General features: G+C 55.3%; 1 protein-coding gene across 10 annotated transcripts in view; it reads left to right on the top strand.

Annotated features, from left to right (window-relative positions):
- Positions 1-20,244, top strand: part of DAB2IP (DAB2 interacting protein) — a 188,226-nt gene that overhangs the window by 103,988 nt on the left and 63,994 nt on the right. For 9 of the 10 annotated variants that reach the window (XM_058694278.1, XM_058694276.1, XM_058694281.1 and 6 more), the window contains one exon: positions 3,019-3,173. In XM_058694278.1, coding sequence (XP_058550261.1) covers positions 3,019-3,173 — 155 coding nt within the window. Of the gene's footprint in view, positions 1-3,018; positions 3,174-15,573; positions 15,671-20,244 lie in introns of those variants that run through there. The other variant, XM_058694288.1, reaches the window with a different exon arrangement.

Below are 20,244 nucleotides of genomic sequence, written 5' to 3'. Positions count from 1 at the left end.
CTGCTCCCCGTTCTCAGCCACTGGGCTGTCAGGAGGCTCCACCACAGTTCTAGAAAGCAGACCTCAAGAACCCTGTTACAAAGAAGGGACATGATTTGGCCACTGCCTCTCACTAAGGTTGACTTGGGTTTAGAGTAAGATTTTCTGACTTCTTGAGTTTAGAGCTGCAACCACCTCCAGAAATCACGTCCCTGGACCCGCCCATGAAGGGACAGGAGAAAAGGCTCGTCTCCCTTCATCCGGGGCTGGGTGAGAAGCCGCCCGTGGCCCTCCACCCCATAAAGGAGGTCAGTAGTCAGTAAGCAAGCTACGAGGCTGGGCAGAGTAGGGAACTGGAGTCTGGGGTCTTTGATTGACCTTGATATGTGATTTTGGGTAAGTCCCTTCCTGTCTCTGGGGCTCGTCTGCCCTTATATACAGACTTCTGGGCCTGAGTCCCCTTCCAGCTGTGGCTTTCTGGGATGATGAGCCTTTTGCTAAGTCTGCTATATGCAGAGTCCTGAGCTGGGTCCTCTGGGGGATACAAGGTCCTCCAGGGTGGGCACATGTGATGTGGTGTGGGTGGTCATGGTCGGTTTGAGTGGGGAACAGTAGGCTTTAGGGGGGAGGCAGCTGGTCAGAGGAGCATTAAGTGTGGCCTTAGAGGGAGGGGTGAGGCAGAGGAGTGACACTGGCCTCACTCAACCTCCTAGAAGGAAGAAAGCCTTTAAAAAAAAAAAAAAAAACAGACTCAGAAATAGGATAAAGCTGTCAGTATAGCTACATAATGAACTACATAAATTGTGAAAAATGCCTCGAGGTTCTTTGTACCACAAGCAGTGTAAAAATTGTGAAATTGTCATCAGTGTAGAAAATGAAAACCAAGAAAAAGTACAAGCCCGTTGAGGCATTGGCTGTGAGAGAAGAACCCATCCAAGTTGGCCTTACCCGGCAGGAGGCCAAGGTTGGGGGTGCCCAGAGCTGATGCAGAATTCCTGCCTCTGTGCTGTGTCCCCTGAGAGCCTCCTGTTCCTTGGCCTGCCACCATTTGTGGTCCCTCTCCATTAGGGATTGCCCTCTGGAGGAGGCTCCCTCCTGTGGCCCCTCACACCTATGAAATATTCGCTGAACTACAGCTGATTAGAGCATCTTGGTGACACTGAGCTGCAGAGTGAGAAGGATTTGGACCCACTGCCTGGAAGGACTGGATGAGGTGGTGTTTCAGCTAGGCCCTGGAGGATGTGCAGAGTTCTGACAAGTGACCACGGGGTAGGTCGTCTTCCTACGGAGGTGAGAGACTGAGGGAGAGGAAAGAAGAGTGGAAGGATAGGAAAAGGGAAAGCCTGAAGAGGGTGGGCAGAGAAGGGGGGCGGTCCTAGTGGAACCCGGCATTAGGCAGGCCCGGAAGCTGTGTGTCCTTGGACAAGCCATCTTACCTCTCTGAGCAAGGTTTCTTCGTTTGCAGAAAGGGGTAATGTTTCTCTGTCATTTTCTTGTTTGTGTGGGTGACATGAGATGATGTGTACAACTGATGGCTCACTTCATCATGAAGTGATGGGGTGCTGGGGTCATAGGGGTGGACAGATCCCATACGGGGCATGGCTTATAGCAAATGTCCACCCCTCCTCCTGGGCCAGAGAGGGCTGCAAGCCTAGCCTTTGTTGTGTGATGGATGAAATGTGTTGATCACACTGGGTACAACATGGACTTCAAAATGAGTTACTATCCCATTTCCTTCTGTCCTTATATCACCTGGAATTGAAGCTGGGGTGGGTGAGACCCCCAGAACCCCTCTCAATTCCTCCATCAGGGGATTCCCACCTCCCTTGAGTTTTTTTCTCCCTCTAACTTTCTGTGGTTCCACAGCCTGGATAGCTTGAGCCCCCAAATCTTCCCTCACCTATAAAGGGAGGCCTGGTTCAACCTGGATGTATTGAACTCTGTCCTCCTCCCTGTCTCTTCCGTGGGACCAGGAGCTCCTGGAGTTGGGGATGGGATTAAGCTCTGTCCTCCCAACGCTGCGCAGCCTGGTAGACGGACAAATGAAATGGCCTGAATGGGGGCCCTGGCTGGGGCTTGCCATACTCCTCCTAGGAAGGGACCCCTACCCGCCATGGGTCATGAATGGTGCCCTGCAGCAGCTTGTCTAGCAACGGCTGCCCAGCCTTCCCTCTGACGTGGCTGCAAACCTTGAAGCATGCCCTGGGGATACTCAGCAAACCCTTCAGCCTCTGCCCCCTGCCTGAGCTAGGTGCTAGGGACCCTGTCCTTGAGGAGGTTGCCCCTGCTGGAGTGCCCCTGCTGCGGCAACCAAGGTTGCAGGCAAGGGGCTTCACCCCGAGGGTCACTGAAAGTCGCCTGCTGTAGGGAAGGCACCCAGGTTAGGGGGCCAGGTGGCCAGGGTACTATCAGGCACTGGCCCCAGAGGACCGATCACATGCCAGCTCTCAGAACCTTAGTTTTCCTCATCTGTAAGACCTGGGGCTGAGAACCCCGACCTCGCGGGTGGAGGACCGCACGGTGTCAAGCTGGGATGGGGTGCGGGGCGTGGACTCCTCTAGGTGGGTGGGGGCGTGACCTCGTTCTGGGAAGAGGTGAGGGGGCCCGCCGCAGCCCCCCGCGGTCCCCGCCCCTTCGCAGCCCCGCCCCTCGCCTCCGGACCCCCCCCCCCCCACGCCCCGTTCCCGAGGGAGGGGTCGGGGGGGGGGGGCTCGGGCGGCCTCGGCAGCGGCCGGCGCGACTCGGCTCGGCGTCGCCATGGCAACAGCGGCTTAGGGGGCGGGGGCGACGTGGCGGGCTGGGCCGGGCGGCGCGGGGTGGGCTGGGCCGCGCTGCGCGGGCCGGGCCGTCGGCGCTCGGTCGGCGGGCGGGCGGGCGGCGCGGGCCGCGAGCAGCTGGGGCCGAGCCCGAGCCCGCGCCCGCCCTCGGCCGCGCGGCCGCCCGAGCCAGGGCGCGGGTCCCGCGCGGGTCCCGGGCCCGCCGCCGCCGCCGCCGCGCTAACCCCGCCTCCCCTTCCCCCTCTTGTCGCCCCGCGCGCAGGGCTTCCTCAGCCGCCGCCTCAAGGGCTCCATCAAGCGCACCAAGAGCCAGCCCAAGCTGGACCGCAACCACAGCTTCCGCCACATCCTGCCGGGGTTCCGGAGCGCCGCCGCCGCCACCGCCGCCGCCGCCGCCGCCGCCGCGGACAATGAGAGGTGAGCCCGCCGCCGCCAGCGCCCGGCCCGGCCTCCGCGCGCCGCCGCCCCGGGATGCGCCCCGGAGGGCGCGGGGACAAAGCGAGAGCCGGGGCTGGGGCGCGCTGGAAGCGGGAGGGCACCGCACGCCCGCCCTCCGGCAACTTGTGGGGCCACCTCGGACGGGGGGGTCACGGCGGGAGGACCTTTCTCTCTCCGCGCGGGGTGAGGAGCGGGTGTCGGCGGCCCCGGGCGAGGCCGGGCGGGAAGTGCCCTCGCCGAGAAGTCCTGCCTCGCCTCGCCGAGGTGGGCATTGTTTCCCGGGCGGTGCGGTGCCCGGCGCTGGGGACCGAAGTGGCGCCTCCACCCCCAGGACCCATCCCCCTGCCTCTGGAGCCCCCGGGTGTCCGATACAAAAGGCATTTTCGGCTGGGTTTTGCCGAGACTCAGTGGTGAGGAAAAGGGTGAACATCTGGAGGGGAGGAGCAGGGGGCTGGGCCGCTTAGGGGGCACATCTGCTCTAAGTAGGGCGCGTGCTCCGCTGGGGGCTGGGGTGAGCATAGGGGGCAGTGCCGGGGCTCTGAGCTCAGGGGCATCGGGGCTCTGAGCTCAGGGGCATCGCCTGAGGCTAGGGGAGAAGGGCCTCGTTCTCTCCAGCCTGGGCAGCTGCTTCCCTCCCTCACCTCTCCACTCCCAGGGGTGTCTCCTGTTCCCCTGTTTCCTTTTCCTGGGCAAGCCTGGAGCAGGTGTGGAAATTCCAGGGGGAGGTGGCTTGTGGGGCAGAGGAGGAGAGGGAGAAGGTGGTTCAGCCTGTTCCCAGTCACCAGCAACAGAGCAGGCTTCAGCTCGCAAGGGCAAGCCATCCTGTCCGTGTTCGGGGGCACTGGGCAGACACGGTCCCTCGGGGCCCAGGTCCCCCTCTGTGAGCGGTACCAGCCACGGCACCTTTCCACTTGGGCACAGGCACAGTGATGGATTCCGGTGCCAGTTAGAACACGTCCCTGCTCGGCTAGTGGAGGTGAAAGAACAGGCAGACACCAAGGAGCCTTTTCAGCATTCAGCCCCGACATCTCAGGCCCCTGGCATCTGCCTTCATAGGGCTGTGCCCCTGTGTATGATTGGCAAGTTGGCACTCCCTGTAAGGGAGGCACAGGTAGAATAAAAATGTCTCTCTCCTTCCCGTTGGCTCCAGCAGGCAGAGGAGTACAAGTTATAGCCCAACTCCTGCCCAAGGTTGAGTGGCTGTTTGACTGACCCCTAGCATCTTCCCGGAGAGTACCCCTCCCACCCCCTGGGAGAATCACTAGACCTTTAATTTCCATCGGCCCAGAGGTGCTCTCCAATGCATCCCCACTGCTGCCTGCAGCTGGTTTCCTGCCCCAGCTGCCAAGCCCAGCCTGAGGCAGGACCCTCAGCCTTTTTCTGATGGCCGTGGTGCCCCAGGGGACCAGGCGTGCCCTGGCAGGAGGATGCGGCCAGGCCAGAGCTCAGCGCTGGGTGCAGCCACTGCGTCTTTGAAAATCTCGCTTCCCATCTTTGTTATTGTCTGGGCGGCAGGCCACCCGGTTTGCTGCCTTCCTCCCTCCGCCAGCCCCTGCCTCCGGCTTTCTCCCCCGGGAACATGCCCTTCTCTGCGCTTTCCTTGGCGGGGGTCAGGACCCTCTGCACCCGCATGCGGGGGCTTGTGTACGTACCCCGTCTTGTGTGCATGTGTTGGTTGTCTGGGGAGCTGGAGAGACAGCAGGCGTCCCGGCCTCTGAGTGTGTCTGCCCTCCCGGGAGCAGACAGTGTGCATGCCATGTTTACGTCCCTCCAGCGGGAAGCCTGCACCAAGAAGCCGGCAAGTGCTGGCCGGCAACCCGGCCTCCTGCCTGGAGGTCGGGGCATGGCCCAGGTGACCTCGAGCAGCTCCTGCCCATCTTGGTCTCAGGTCGGGTCAGCCTTGCCACATGTCTGAGGGGCAAGGAGTGGGGGGTGTCGGGAGTGAAACTATAAGCCCGTTTCTAGAAACGGTGTGAACAGTAGCAGTTGGAGCAGAATGTCACTGGCAGTGGTGTGGAATTGTCTTATTAATTTTCTATAAACAAAATCTGGCTTGGTGGCTTCTCTGGCACAGGAGAGGAGCCCAGATATCTCACGGACAGGCAGAGAGACTGAGTTTGAAATCCCTCGACCCAGCCTTGGAGCTGAAATAGGCTTTGTCAGGACTGGGATCTCCTGTTTGCTGCTTTGCTTAGAAATAACAGATGTATCAGCTGCTCCGGGGATGGATGGGCAGATATTTCTCTGGGGCAGGTACTTCTCTGGGGGCAGTCCCTGGAGTCATCCTGTTTAGTAAACCAACTCTGGTGACCCACCCGCCCCCCCCCCCCCAAAAAAAAAAAGACCGTTCATGGTCAAACCTGGGTGAATGGAGAGGAGCCTCCCTCTTCTCCGATGTGGTGTGGTTGTGCTCTTGAAGGCTGGGAGGACAGAATGGGCTACCTTTGGCTTGGCTTAACAGTGAAGAGAGGGGGGTGGATCCTGGCTCCATGGGACCCCCTTGGGGGTAAGTGCAGGCTGGGTGAGGGGATAGGAACGGGAAGGAGGGTGGGAGCTTCTAAGGTGGCGAGTGGGAGCCCTGGTCCCCATGGCTTCCCCTTTCGATAAACAGCACAGGGCACTCTGGGGCGGCCACTTGGGTTCAGACTTTGGATAACGCTGTCTGCTTCAGGGATGCTAAAGTGGCTTTGTTGCACGCTGTCTGCCTGTGTTCTGCAAACTGCTGTGTTGTGGAGGTTATTTTTTGTGCTGGAATTCTCTCATCTGGAGGCTGGAAACCAGTTGGATCTGTGCTAGGATCTTTGGCTCCCTGGGAAAGGAGTCTGGCTCAGGGGTGGGGACACTGAGCCAGGCTGGTTGGGGGAGAGGGCTGATGTCTGGTTGTGAGGCTGGAGTCAGGCCAGCCAGGGCTTGGTGGGCACAGCTGGGCTCTGGGGGTCTCAAGAGCCACAGGACAGTTTGAGCCTTTATACTTATTTTCCTGAGATGGTTTAGGGGAGGTTTCTAGCTGGTCTCCCAAATCTCTGGCCCCCTTAGACACTCATTTCTTCTTCGGAGGTTTTCGAAGTGTGCACCAAGGACAGGTGATCATTTCTCCTGGATAACAGAAATGAATGCTGCTCAGGGATTTTCCAGGTGAAAGGTGTGCTGGCAGAAGCATTTTTGTTTTGCAGGCTGGAAATGTTGCCGCTTCATTTACAAGGCTGTTTTAATGTTGGTAAAAGCCATCTAGGATGTGGTGTATCTGTCTTCCCAGAAGATAATTTCCAAGTCACTCATTTATTAATGCTCCTGAGTAGCTAGGAGGGTCAGCTGGCAATATTGCAATTTCTCCCTGCCGCTGTTTCTGGGTGACTCTGGCCCCACACAGGCTCTGAGAGTGTGCCCCCTCTGGCTCCCAACCTGTCCCCCTACCCCTGTAGTTACTCTGAAGTGGCTGTCCCCACGCCCCTTGCCATTCTTCCCAGTTGGTCCGGTGCAGAGCTGGTCATGTAAATGTGGGCAAGCCAGGTGCAGGTATGCGAGGCTGCTGTGTGCAGAGTTGGAGATTGATGACCCCTTCTCAGGAATGTTGCCTGGAGTTCCCACACCTGAAAGTTACCAATGGTGGGATTCTAGGCAGGGTAAGGCTAGCGAGCGAGATACTTGGATATGGGGGTGGGGGCTTTCAAGAACCCGCAACTGGCTCTAAGTAGGCAGGAAACAGTTCCGCCCCTTTGGGTAAGGCAGCTCTTGGAGAGGGGAGAGGAAGCTTAATGAGAAATGGGATCTGTTTCCCTGCGTTAGTTGTTGACAGTAGGTGCAGGAGGGGCTGGGCATCAAGGCTTGGCCTTTCTTGCCTCCCTCCCTCCCCTACCATAGACAGGGAGTGCCTGGTCCTCTGCCTTCCCTTGGGTGACGTCGAGATGATTGTGCAGTTTAGACAGTTTCCGGGAATAATGGGAAGTATGTGATCTTTGGCTTTGAGGCCAGGCGTTCTTGGGGCAAATCACATAACCTTCCGGAGCCTCAGTTTGCACATCTGCAGAATGGGCCTCACGATGATAGTGTCATTGGATACGTTAATGTTAATATATCCAGCACGTGTTTAATAGAAAGTGTCCTGTTCAGTGCTGTTTCCTTAGCAACTAACACCAGGTCTTGCACATTTCTTAAATGTTTCTAAAATTTTATTAAATACATAATAACATGCGAAAGAGGCGAGACTAGCATGTTGTAGGTTTTCAGTAAGGAGTAGTTAACATTGGTGGGGGGAAAGTTACCTCATTTTGTTAAGCCTCATTTTCTCATCTACAACGTGGGAATAATAACTAGCAATCATGCTGTGCTCTGAGGTTCAAGAGAGATATTGGATGTTGCTGCCCCTTGAAAGGTAAAAAGGGCTGTACAGAGAATCGTTATTACCTTGAATGCAAGAAATAGCCAGGCAGAGTAACCCTTGTTCCTGTCTATACCAGGGAAAGCAAACTTCTCCTATATGTGTTTTAAAGTCTGTTTTAAAAGTCCATTGTTCCATTTTGTTTGCCGTGTACTTGTTTTTAATTATTTAAGTATTTAGGTAATGTCTAGTATTTCTTTATCCAAAACGATGCTGTTATTTAAATCCTTGAATATTTCTCTTTGTTCACATCTCTGATTGTTCCTATAGGATAAAGTCTTAGAAATGGAATTACTAGGTCAAAGACTATTAACAGTTTGAGGCTTTTGCTAAAAATGTCCCCCCACTGAAAAGCCTATAGTAATTTACACTCCCCCAGTGATTTTTGAGATTCCCCACCTGTTTCCTGACACCCTCAAACACATTGGGTGCCATCATTAAAACAATCTTTGTCACTCAAATGGGCAGAAAAATGGCATTTCTTTGTTACTTGCATTTCTTTGCTTGTTAGGGATTGAATATTGTTTTCCTGAGTTTAATGGCCAGTAGTGCTGCTGCTTCTGAGCCTTGTCTCATCCTGTCCTTTGCCTTCCGAACATCCTGACAGGCCCCTTGCAGGATTCTTGGTTGCCCTTTTGGCTCCCCTCGGCTCTGAGAGGCCCCATGTAGGTGGATCTTTGTTAAATGGGCTTCTGCTTTCCAAGAAATATGGCAGGCAATTCATTAATTACCTGCAAGGAAGGCTCACCCAGCTCTCCTCTCCCTTCTCCTTCCCTCCCCTCCAGAAGGGAATCAGACTTAATTCTTAATCCGATAATTATCATAAGGTGGCGTGGCATTTACACAGCACTTTGAGAGGTCTTCTGCCCTGCAGGCTAGGTGTGCAGTGAGAGCGCTGTCAGATTCACGGAAACTGAGGCACGCATTCAAAGGCACAGAGGTGGGACCATCACAGAAGGCAGCCTGGTGACAAGGTCCCATCCTGCCTGCAACATTGTACTTGGAGCTTCATGGGCACCTTTGGCTGGAGGAGGGGGGGGGTGGCAGGGCTGACCAAGGCCCCGCACATAAGCGCATGATTCTGAGCCTCATCTCCAGAGAGGGAGGGGAAAGCCATAGAACACGACCTGGACGTAGGGAAGAACCAATTTATTTTTTGCTTTCTCATTTTTATCGCCCTCCTTTTAGATCTGTGGCTCCCTCGTGTATCTTCCAGAGATCCGAGCCGGGCAATATTTTTAGGAACAGTGGAAATTAGCTAGTGATGTGATCATCCCAGGCTGGGGTTTCAAAGGCTGGAGAAGCCTTTCTTTGTACAAGCATGTAGGCCTGTGTACATCTGTGCGTGCGTGTTTTTGTACGTCTTGCAGGTACCCGCCTGCCCTCATGAAGGTGTGTGTGGGTTGTATGTGAATGTCCTTGCACACGTCTGCATTTGAAATGACTAGTCACATGTAAAGCATTTGGAACAGTCCCTGGCACTTCGTATTAGGTTGGACCATATGAAGTGGCCGTTTTTGTAGGTCGAATATGGGCATATGACGGTTCACTCTAATAAGTGCTCACTGAGCATTGACTGCTATCGTTGCTGTCCGTTTTCTTACGTGTGCATGTCTACCGCTGTGTGCACGTGAGTTTGTATACACCTTGCCACGCTGTGTGTATAGTGTGTTGTATGTTTGAGCTCTCACGTGTGCAAATCTGTGTGCAGTTTCTGTCTGGGTGTGTGGCCAGTGACCTGGTCACTTTTGTGAACCAACTGCCCAACTGCTTGGAGAGAGCCTCGGGGCTCAGCATATACCTGGCTGCAGGACAGCTGTCCCCTTAATCTCCTTGTGCCTTTAGGTGCCAGCAGAGTCCAGGCCTGGGGTGCCATGGGGGCCTGTGGCATTCTCATTCTCCACAAGTAACCCTGCCCATTTCCAGGCCCCCACGTCTGAGGATATGCAGATTGACTCTTTAATAGAATTCCTTTGCAAAATACTACTTGAACCAGAAAGTTAATTACCAGGCTTTAATTAATGGCTATTTTAGAAGGCCACGGAAGAGAGCTGGAGATCATAGGGAGACTGGAAAGGCAAGAAGGAAAACATTCAGTGCCCCTGGCTGGCTTTGGTGACTCCTTCCCAGGTAGAAGGGCACACTTTGCCTTTTCCCTGCTGTGACCTGCCAGCCCACCCCACTGTGGGGACTGGCTGCGGGTGAGTGAAGGGGTGCCCCTGTATGAAGAGATGGTCTTCTGGCCATCAGGCCGTCCATCTGTGAGGAGTGGCCTGGGCCTCATTCCCGGCCTGGGGGTGGGGTGTTGTGAGTAGCTGTGCAGGGCCAGCCACCCCAAGCCCCAGCCCTCTGAAACCTCTGCACAGCCAGGTAACATTGCCCAGGCCTGAGCCATGGGAGGGATGCTCACTGGCCAGTCTGCCTTGAAGAGTAACCTCTTCCCTACTTCTCCGGGGCCTTTGGGCTGCTCCCTGCAGCCCTCCACCCCCACCCCTTCCAAGAGCCTAAGAGCCTGAGGCATCTTCCTACAGGGCCCAGTCTCTCCCTGGGCCAGCTGCCTCCTCTCTCTCTGCCCCCCCCTCCGCCGCTCACCGGTGCGGGTGGGGGGAGTCCCCTGTGATCCAGCCCACCCACCTACCTCCCAGGACCAGCTGAAAGCTCAGAGGAGATTATTGTGGAGGAAAGGATGTGGGAGATCCCCCTCCCAGCTGGGAGTGCCGGGAAGGGTGGCCTGTGTTAGCTTCCCCTCCTGAGGCAGAGGGAATCTCTGTCCTCTGTGGGTATGTGTGGGTGTGAGCTTGTGGGTGGACGCACAGTGTCTCGCACATACCACAGGGCACAGCCTTGGCTGCCTGCCGTGTCTTGTCTGTAGGCCACCCCACATGCCACACCTGGGCATGCACACATAAGAACTTCTCCTGGCATTTGGAAAGCCACCAGTTGTGCACCAGAGGTCCCCTCTGAGTAGACCAGAGGAAGGAGAGGGAGGCAGGATGGCATGGGGTTATGTTTTTTGGGAAAAAATCTCCCCGGGTGCTGTGTGTCTGTCCAGTGAATATTGTATAAGCTTCGGTTGTCTAAGAGGGGAGGGGCCAGAGGGCAGCCTCAAAGCCCTGCCCTGTAAAGGTTCTCCCAAAGGCAGCCTGAGCACGGCTTTGCCTCCTCCGCCCCCTTGTACCTTGGCTGCCAGGGGCCAGCCTGGAGCGGACAGAGTGCAGGAGTTATGGGAACTTGGCTCCCAGGCCTGGCTCCATTGCTAACTCAGTGTGATCAGCCTCAGAAAAGCCACTGGAGCCCCCTCAGCCTGTCTTTCCATCTCTCAAGCAGAGCTCGTAGGACAGGAATTGGCCGAGATAGGTGGGTTTCACATTTCTCTGCATCAGATGCCTTGTGAGGTTAGTCATTCCTTGTCATGATGACTCCCCCTCCTCCCTTTTCTGGTGGGCAGTCCCCGTCAGGGAGCTGAGGGGCTCTTCTCTGGCTCCTGTCCTCGCTGGCTCTGGCCACCTCCCAGTTAACCCTGCACTGTCACCTGCCTGTTGCCCTGACCTTTCCCACACCCTCAAGGCCCTTGTTTGCAGGCCTAGCTTAATTGAAAAGAGCACATTGGGCAAAGATATAGATGCCACCCCAGCAGCACAGGCCCTAATTTGATGCGACGTTGTCGTGGGGAGTTTTCATACCAAGGGCAGTGAATTAGTGCAGCGGCTCCCTGTGCCCACCGACTAAGGGGAAGTTAATTTCATGCCCTGTCTTTTTGACATTTGTAATCAAAGCTTTATATTGCAGCTGCAGACTGTTAGCACGTGGAGGATGTATGAGCCTCAATTATTGTTTCTGGCTAGGGAGGAGATTGATTAACAGATTGTTCACAGCCCCACCCCTCTACTCCTTATTCCCCTGCCTGCCTCCTTCCTTCTTTTGCAGCTTCCCCAGATTTCATCAGGGAACTCAGCCCCAGAATGAGCTCTGATCGAAACCCTGCTTGTGTCTTAGAAGCTGGGGGCTTGGCCCCTGAGCTGGACCCACCCTGGGGAGGACCCAAATGAAGAGGAATTGTCTGGGACCCCTGATAAAATGCAGATTCTTGGGCCCTGTCCCAAACCTTTCAGAATTAGACTCTGGCGGAGTGTTTGAGAACCACTGCCCAAAGTTGGTTTCTTTTGCAGAGGGGCAGGAATTGTGCCCCAGCTGTGTGCCAGCGACTTGCCTAGACACTGCCCAGGCTATCTTCTTATTGATTCCTTGTAGTGAGAGGGTTTTTGTTTGCCATTTCATAGATATAGAAATAGAAACTCCAAGAGCGGAACATGACTGGCCCAGAATCACACGTTGGGGGACCTCATGCCCTGGCAAGCCGTTCCCTGATTCATGCCTACCATCCCCCCACTGTCATGCCACGCCCTTTCTTTTTAAGCTTGTGATACTTTCTGAAATAAGCCTTCCCCTCCTAGAGGAGTGCCAGTAGTTCCCTCTTGTGCTTGCACAGGGCTCCCCTCTGTCAAAAGCTCTCTCACACCAGTGCCCCCCGTCTTCACAGGGTGCTTGCAGCAGTCAGGACATGTATGACTGATCTGCATTTTACAGGTGGGCGAGGCTCAGAGAGGTGAAGGGGCAGAGCTGGAGTTAGAACGTGTCTTCTAACTCTGGGCCCAGCGCTTGGCCCACCTGTGCCACCAAGGCCTATTCGTCTTGCCAGCTCTTCAGTTACAAGTGGGGAATCTGAGGTTCAGAGAGGTGTAGCCACTTACCAGGATCAAGCGAGTGGCAGTGATGCAGTCCAGGCCCAAGTCCACAGAGTCAAAGCCCATGGAACAGGATGAGGCAACCTTTCGGGGCTGGACCTATCTTTGGTCCCCACCTGGGAGTGGAAGTCTTTGAGCACAGCCTAGAGGCTCAGGGACGCGACGGCTGTCCATGCAGAGTCCAGGCCTGGTGGGGTGGGCTGCACTCCTGACCCAGGAAACCAGGCACCTGCTGGAGGTTGTGGGAGAAGGATGGGGGCGGGAGGCCAGGGGGCCTGTGGGGCACGGAGCCAGAATTTGAACCCAGGACTGCCGTAAAGCCCCATCTCCTGCGCTGCCAGGAGCTGAGGAGGTCAATGGTATGTGTGTCTGAGTCAGTCATCTGGTCCAAGGCCCAGCTCCACCCACTGCTTCTCCCTGAGCCTCACGTTCCCCATCTCAACAAAGCAAAAACAAAAGCTAATGTCTCAGTGCAGCTAGCGTAGGGTAGAGTGTCGTCCTTCCCAGGCTTTGCGGCACTGCCTTAAGGTCCTGAGGCCCCTGCAGGTGTCGTAGACGGAGCCGTGGAAGCCGGGTGCGACGACGTGCCTTTCACTCTTGCTCTCCTCCTGGCAAGCTTCTCTTGGTGCTGTGCTGCCCTGCGTGGTCACTCACGATGGGCCAGCCTCCTTACCTGGTGCCTTTCCCTGCATTTTCTCATCTCATCCTTACAACGGCACGGGGAAGGAGAGGAGCTATTACTGTCCCCATTTTACGGAGAGGAAAATTGAGGTGCAAAGAGACTGAGTAGTTTGCCGACGTCATGTAGCTCGTAAGTGGCAGAGCTGGGATTCAAACCCAGGCAGTCTGTATAAGGGCCCGCCATCAACCACTATTCTGCATGCTCTCTGCTTATAACGCTCCGTTTTACAGACTACATACCCAGTCAGTAACATCACCGGTCAACTACCTGCCATTTACGAAGCGTCTTGCCTCATGCCAGGCATTGTGTGTTGTGTGTATGTCATCTCTAATCCTCTTGACTACCCTCGTTTTATCCTCCTCCCGTTTTATGGGTGACAAAACTGGCCTCAGAGGGGTAAAATCACTTATCGGGGATTACCCTCATGATGGATTTAGAATCTAGCTTTCTTTGGACTCAAAGCCTGGGCCCTCTCTAGTTCAGCAGCTGATACAATGGGCACGTCCTGTGGGCCAGGCTCAGCACTTCCCTCACGCAGCCCATGTGCCGCACACTATGGTCATCCCACGTTTACAGCCAGGAAACAGCAGTCGCGTGGCTAGAATAGCAGAGCCAGGACCTGAACCCAAGTAGTCTGGCGCCCAAGTCCGTGCTCTGAACTACTGCCCAGTATTGCCCTTCTCCCTATTTTACAGATGAGGAAACTGAGGCTCTGACAGGTAAAAGCCACTTGTCCTGAGTGAGACAGCAAGCGATGGCAGAGATCGGATTTGCACCTAGATCTTTCTGGATTGTTTTATTGTCTCCCACCTGAGAGAACATGACAGCCACCCGTGGGGGCTGCAGGAGTATCTCAGGGCCACCAGGGGCTCTGCAGGAGGCTGAAATGGGTGCTGAAGTCTGAGGTGGTGGTGGCATGGAGGCAGGCCTTCCTCCTGGCCTCAGTTGGCAGGGAGGGTCTCCAGAATGTGAGGGTATGGCCGGCTTGGTGACTGTCCCCTGCATTTGTACTTAATCAGTGATGATACGTGTCTAGTTCCGTGGGCCTCTCAGGGTTCTGGGCTCCCATATTTCTCTTCCTCTTGGCAGAGCCGATGAGCTGTGGCTGCATCCACATCTATTGATTTGTAATGCTGGGTGAGGCCGGGCAGGTGGAAGAGGTCATGGGCAGGCTAACTGGCCTTGCACAGCACTTCCTATTCCACCCTGGGTCAGCACATGGAGGTGAATTTCATCATTGCCCAGGAGGGCGAAGGGGAAGCAGAGTGATGGTGGAAGGTGGGCAGGGCCTCCCCAGCCCAGCCTTTGTTCTGGACCTCTGGCGGGGGTGGGGGTGGGGGGGGGGAGTCTGGTGCCGATGGGGCCACGCTCCTGACGGACGAGGCCTGTGCGGACCTGAGAAGGTGCTGGGCACAGCCGCCAGGCCTCAGGGAGACGGCCGGAGGTTGATGCGGGCAGTGACGGTGCCCTGCCAGGAGTTCTGCCAGGAGCCCCAGGCGGCCTGCCTGAGGTGGTCTTATCCAGGTGTCCTAGGACGTGAGGTCTGCGCTTCAGATGGTGGCTGTTGATACGAATGATGAGAACCTACTCTAAGGGGTTTCAGAATCCAGGGGTGATGGCGCTGGTGGGGGTATTAGTGAGCAGTCTGGCCAGAGGTTCTCAGACTCAGTTCCTGGAGGTGAGACTAGGTATTGTCCTCTTCAGTGGTTGTGGACATCCTGGCTCTGGAGGACGCTTTGATCCAGGACACTGAAGGCCCATAGAGGTCCTATAAAGAAATCCATTTCACCTCCATTAATCCGGAGCTTCCTTTCCCCACCCCCCACCCCAGGGGCATGTGCAGAGAAGTAGTGTTCCGCCAAACTTTCTTGGGTAAATGCTAATTTGAGATGTTACCTCTCCTCAGAAGCATGCTCTTAAGAGGGACCTTTGGAAGTATTCCAGGCCTTTAGGAACGATAGGAGTAAGCTTTGAACGATGGCATTGCTAGCCCAGCAGGTGGCATGGGGTTTGTTTTTTGGAAAAAAATCATCTCCGGGTTTTCAAAATCATTCCTCAGAGCAGCTACCAACACTCCTATGTGTAGGATGGGCCTGGTTCTGGTCAGAGTTTTCTGTGGGCCTGGGGTATGGGGAATTTATTTCCTCTTTTGCAGGATGGACGGCTCCTTTCTTGTACCCAGCAGCTTGGGCTCTGGGCGTCCCCATCCCCCTCTGGACTCCTGCAGAAGGCAGCAGCCGGGCAGAGGCTGCCCACTGATTTGCATAATTGCACCGTCCCCTGAATAATTAATAAAGCTCTGTCCTTGCTGGGAGCAAAGACTGCACCGTTATGGATGGGTTCGCCATGGATGGGTTTGCCGGAGTTCTTCCAGGGAGCCAATGGTTCCCGGACTCCTTGGCTTTTCCTGGCATGGAGTCCCCCTAGAGAGAGGAGAGGGTATGGGGTTGTGTGTGTGGTGGTTGGGGGGGTGGGGGGTGGTTCCTCGTGATGCCTGTAGCATCACAATGGGCGGGGCTGGTAATGCATCTGCTCCTTTCTTCCAGGATCCACAAACAGGATCTCAAGCACACAGACGATTTGGAATTCTGTATTCTCTTGCTTTCTGTGGTCCCACAAACTCTTCTCTGAAACATGATCAACTGTTGTAGAGACTTAGCTCTCTTTCCAGGTAGGCTGGAGGAACCACTACTGACCCAGAGGGTAAGGGCCGTGGTGGTGAATTTGAAGGCAGGAGCAGGGGACAGTGAGGCATTTCTGCATGAGGTCTTTTTTCGTCATCGGCCCCTCCAAGTTTCTGGGCTTGTTAAAGTCAGGAGGAGTTTGAGAGTGACTTGTATTTGAGGTTAAGTCCGTTTTTATATAGTTTAACAGAAATGAATTTTCCCTCCACAGATGTGGTCTTGCCTCCCTGGCGTGCTAGAAAGGGAGGTTGAGGGCTGGGTCTGCTCCTGAACTGTAGTTGACATTGGGGAAGGTCCTATAGTTTCTCCAAGCCAAGGGTGTCCTTGAAAGGCCTTGGTCTCTTCCCAGCCTCCTCTAATCATTGTCCAAATCTTCTGCAGGAGTGTTTCTCAAACTGGTTTCCACAGAACACCACATTCTCGTAGATGTTGGTGGGTGCTTAACTCATTAAGGGACAAGGGGATCCCATAGTTCAGACAGGCCAGGGAAACATCTGGTAAACCAGAGCCAGCAGGTTTCTTTAGTGCTCTAGTCCTGGGAGCCTTTAACATGCTGAGCGTACAACAGGGCATGTAGGATGTCTGCTCCCCATCGACACAGACTGTTCCAGGGTCTGTTTGCACACGTGCAGTCATGGGGAGACGCCCATGCCACTGCTGGCCGTGCCAACTCTTGGAAACCTACCCCTTTGAGCTTCCTTAGCTAGCATTTATGTGGCACTTTAGCATTAGCATTCGGCCCCCGTACCAGCTAGAGAGGTGGGAGGGATCATCCCATTTTACAGACAAGGAAACTGAGACTCAGAGGGTGATTATCTTACCCCAAGACACCTAGATGTTGATAAAGTGTGCATTTAAAGCCACATCTGCTAGCTGGACCTTTGGTTTTTTCCTGTGGCCACAAGGAAACCATTTGCTCCATATGAAGGTCAGTATGTTGGTTGGCATTGGTCCTTGGGACCCTGGGGACCTGTTCCTCTCATAGCCCCCCTGCTAGCTTGGTCGGAGTGAGTTTCTGGGAGTGAGAAGTGTTTTATAGCATCCTAGCTGTGGGGCCTGTGTTTGGAGCCAGATGCCGATATGGGCATTAAACTACCAGGTGTCCCACTCCTTAGACCATTCCTGGCTCTTCTCTTCCGCCTTCCCTTTTGACGGGGTGGGGATATTAGAAGTGTCCCAGGAGCTGGGTAGGCCCTTGTCCTGGGCTAGTGGTGCTGGTTGACGGGTGGAGGAAGGCAGGTCTTTCTGAGAGCCACGGCCCAGGCCTGGTGGCTGGCTAGGGGCAGCCTGGGGTGAACCTGTTTATAGCCACTCGGCTTAGAGGCTGACCGAGGCCGAAGTGTGATTCCAGGACCTAGGCCAACTGTTTTATGTCTCGGGAGTCTCCTTGGGTCATACTGTGAAAGGGACCACATTGCCCCTAGTGGCACATCCACCTTGTTCCCATAGAGAGCAAGCCACCACAAGGACACCCCGACGAACTGAATTTTGCTCTGCTGGCACACGGACCCAGGCGTGGATCTGGCTCCCTGTCTCCCTGTGTGATTAGGAAAAGTCACCTGATCTCTGAAACCCGGTCCCCTCATCTTTAAAATGGATGTGATAATGGTGCCTGCCTCCTAGGGTTCTGAGGTCACACGGGATCACGTACGTCACATAATTTTATCGTCTCTTGTGCGTACACACACTCACACTTGCGCACGCCATGCTTTTGAGCTTCTGTGTGAGACCCCAGCGCCCTGCCAGCTGCAGCGGCCTAGCCTTCCTGGGGTCCGTCCACCCCATCGTGTAGCAGGAGACAGCGTGAGACAGGCATGGAAAGATGTTTGTGTGGACGTTTCTCCCACTTAGAAAATCAATATTCTCTGGTCTGCCTAATTGTTCTGTTGCTGCTAAATGAGTCATTATGGAGGGAAAATAGCAAATGCATTGTGAGATTAATGGGAGAAAATAGTTGGCAAATGACTTTGGTTTGCTTCCGAAACTCCGAGAAGGTGTTACTATGAGAAATCTGGAGAGCCGTGCGAGGCTGAGTCTCAAGAAGCAGCTATTAGCGTGGTGAGGCTCCCGAGGTGGTAGATGGTCCAAGAGGGTCCTTTTAGGGCAGGGCACTGATTTCAGTATTGTAGGGGTTGGAATCAGGAATTACGGGGCGTCAAGTCTGGAGTTTGTGGTGGGACAGGGAGCTCCGACGGCCTGGCCCCAAGGCGAGGGGATCGTGTTCAGTTACGCTGCATTCTAGGCGGTGCCCAGGGATGCGGTGCTGAGCGCCCCTCCCGTGGTGGAGGAGCCGGGCCGCAAGAAACTGCCCCACAGGTAAAGATGTAATTGCAGCTGGGGCGTGTGTCCTGAGGGCGGTGAGAGCCTGGAACTAGGAGGTTTGATCTGGTGGAGGTGGTTAGGACAGCCTCCCCAAGGAAGAGAGGAGTGAGCTAAGGAAACTAAGCCCCAGCATGATTCCGAGACCTGCTGAAGTATTGAGACCTCTAGCTAGTAGCTGTGTATTCTCCTCTCTCTGGTATGGTCTCGTGCCTCTGAGGGACGGTCGGGGTGCAGTGCCAGGTTATCAGGCTGCAGAGGAACCTTAGGGCTGCACGTACCACTGGGTGCTCCAGCTTGGGGGACCAGGCCTCACCGCACCCCTAGGAACACTAGGGTAGGGCAGAGCAAGGTGGGCAGCTGAGCCCCAGAGGAGGCAGGAACTCGGCTTCTGGTGCTTGGCTACTGCTGTTGGCTGAAAGCCCACTTTCAGTCCAAACTCAGATTGGATGGACTCTTCCCTGCCCCTCTCCAAATATAAACCACAGCCCCCCTGGCAGACGCCGAGTGTTTATTTGGAGTGTTTATTTGGTCTGGGTGAAGAGCCCCAGCTGAGGGCCCTTTGTCCTGCTCAGTTTCCACTTCCAAAAGAATTCTGCTTAGTTCTTCAGATAAACAGCAGGACACCTCCTGTGGGGTTCCAGATGGGTCCAAGGCTGCCCTGAGGGTATGGAGGGGATCCAGCCCTGTGTGGATCCAGCACCCCGGTGTGCTGCTACAGGGAGTTATGAGTGGCATCCCAGAATTGGTGCACTGAGGTCCGACTTCCCTCTCGGGGAGCCAGTCCCTTTCTCAGAAAACCAGGCAGGCCAGACCTACTCATGGTGGTGTTTCAGAGTCCCTGAACAGCTCTGAGTCTGGGTACCAAATCTTGAATCTCCCTATAGGCAGTCCCTGTTCTTCCATGGTGGCAGACTCGGGCTAAACTGAGCCCAGGCAGATGTGAAATTGAAGGAGCCTGATGAAGCCTTGTCCCACACACTTTTTCTTCTACCCGGGCCATGGATGGATTCCAGTCTAACATCCCTTAATTCCTGCCCCCTTGGGCACGCTGGGTTCCTGCTTGTTTTCAGATTTTCTGTCGTTTGCAGGCGGACAATGGACTGTCCCCTGAGCTTGGTTCCATGGCTCCCACCATGGTCTTTGACCATCCTGGGCAACCTGGGCTGCTGAGCAGCAAGCCTGGCAATTGGTCACCACACATTTCCGCTTGGTCGTTCCTGCTTCTCTCCCTCGTAAGTCAAGGTGGCCGCTTAGCTGTTGTCAGGTTCCTGAGGTAAATCTCTGTAGCCTCTAATCATTAGGAGTGGTGGGACTCCACGTCCTTTGGCTCCAGCTACGATCAGGAAGGGAGTTTCATCGAAGGCGAGTCTTATGCAGCACCTTGCCCTGTGCACAGGCCCTCAGAAAGACAGCGCCACCGCCTCTGGTAAGCCCGGCAGCCCCCAGCTTTGTCCTTCCGCCCTGGAGAAGCACCTTGCGCCGTAGATCCACTCCCAGGTGAGGCCACAGTGTTCCCATGGCAGGGACGTCCTCATTGGCTCTGGGGGGCCAGCGTTTTCCATTGAGTGGTGGGACTCAGGAGCAAAAGAATTCTGGAGTCCAAGCAGCCACGTGCGAAGGGTTGGCTTGCTGAGCCTTCCTGAGTGTTAGGGCAGATACAGACAGGACGGCGATGCCCTGTGCTCTTTTTATCCAGTCACGCTTGAAGCCGCTCGTTGCACTAGTGGAAACACATTTCTAAGCGAGAGGAAATACGGCATCCTTTGTGGCGTGGTTGTACAGAAAGCTAGTTGATAGGCTTCCTGCAGCCACCCCCGACCACGCCGGGGTCCTGATTACGGGTCTGCAAACCTGCCTTTGGGTAGATTCACCGAAGTTTCACACACATATTTATCTGGCTGTCAGCCATTTACCTTAATGTGTTTCACTAGGGGCGACGTGCTATCCGGTGCCTGGGCATTCGGCATTGAACATCACGTTCCCTTCCCAGGCACGGTTACCCCCCACCTGGAGTTATTCTGGCCGCCGGGTGGCAGCTACATACTGGCCATGGAGGGAGGCCCGAGAGGGACTCCAGTCGGGGTCCTGCCTCCCTCATTCCGTTCTCCTCTCAGCTCTCCCTCCTCCACCCCGTTTCCTTGTCCTGCCTCCCTCCAGACCCGCGGGCTGCCTGCTCCCCAGCAGAGGGGCCAGGCACCGCCACTGGTCATGCTGGGCCTCCTACAACATGAACTTGGGT

This window comes from Neofelis nebulosa, chromosome 12 (assembly GCF_028018385.1).
Source record: "Neofelis nebulosa isolate mNeoNeb1 chromosome 12, mNeoNeb1.pri, whole genome shotgun sequence".
NCBI classification, from domain to species: domain Eukaryota; kingdom Metazoa; phylum Chordata; class Mammalia; order Carnivora; family Felidae; genus Neofelis; species Neofelis nebulosa.
This window is presented reverse-complemented; position numbering and strand designations above follow the sequence as displayed.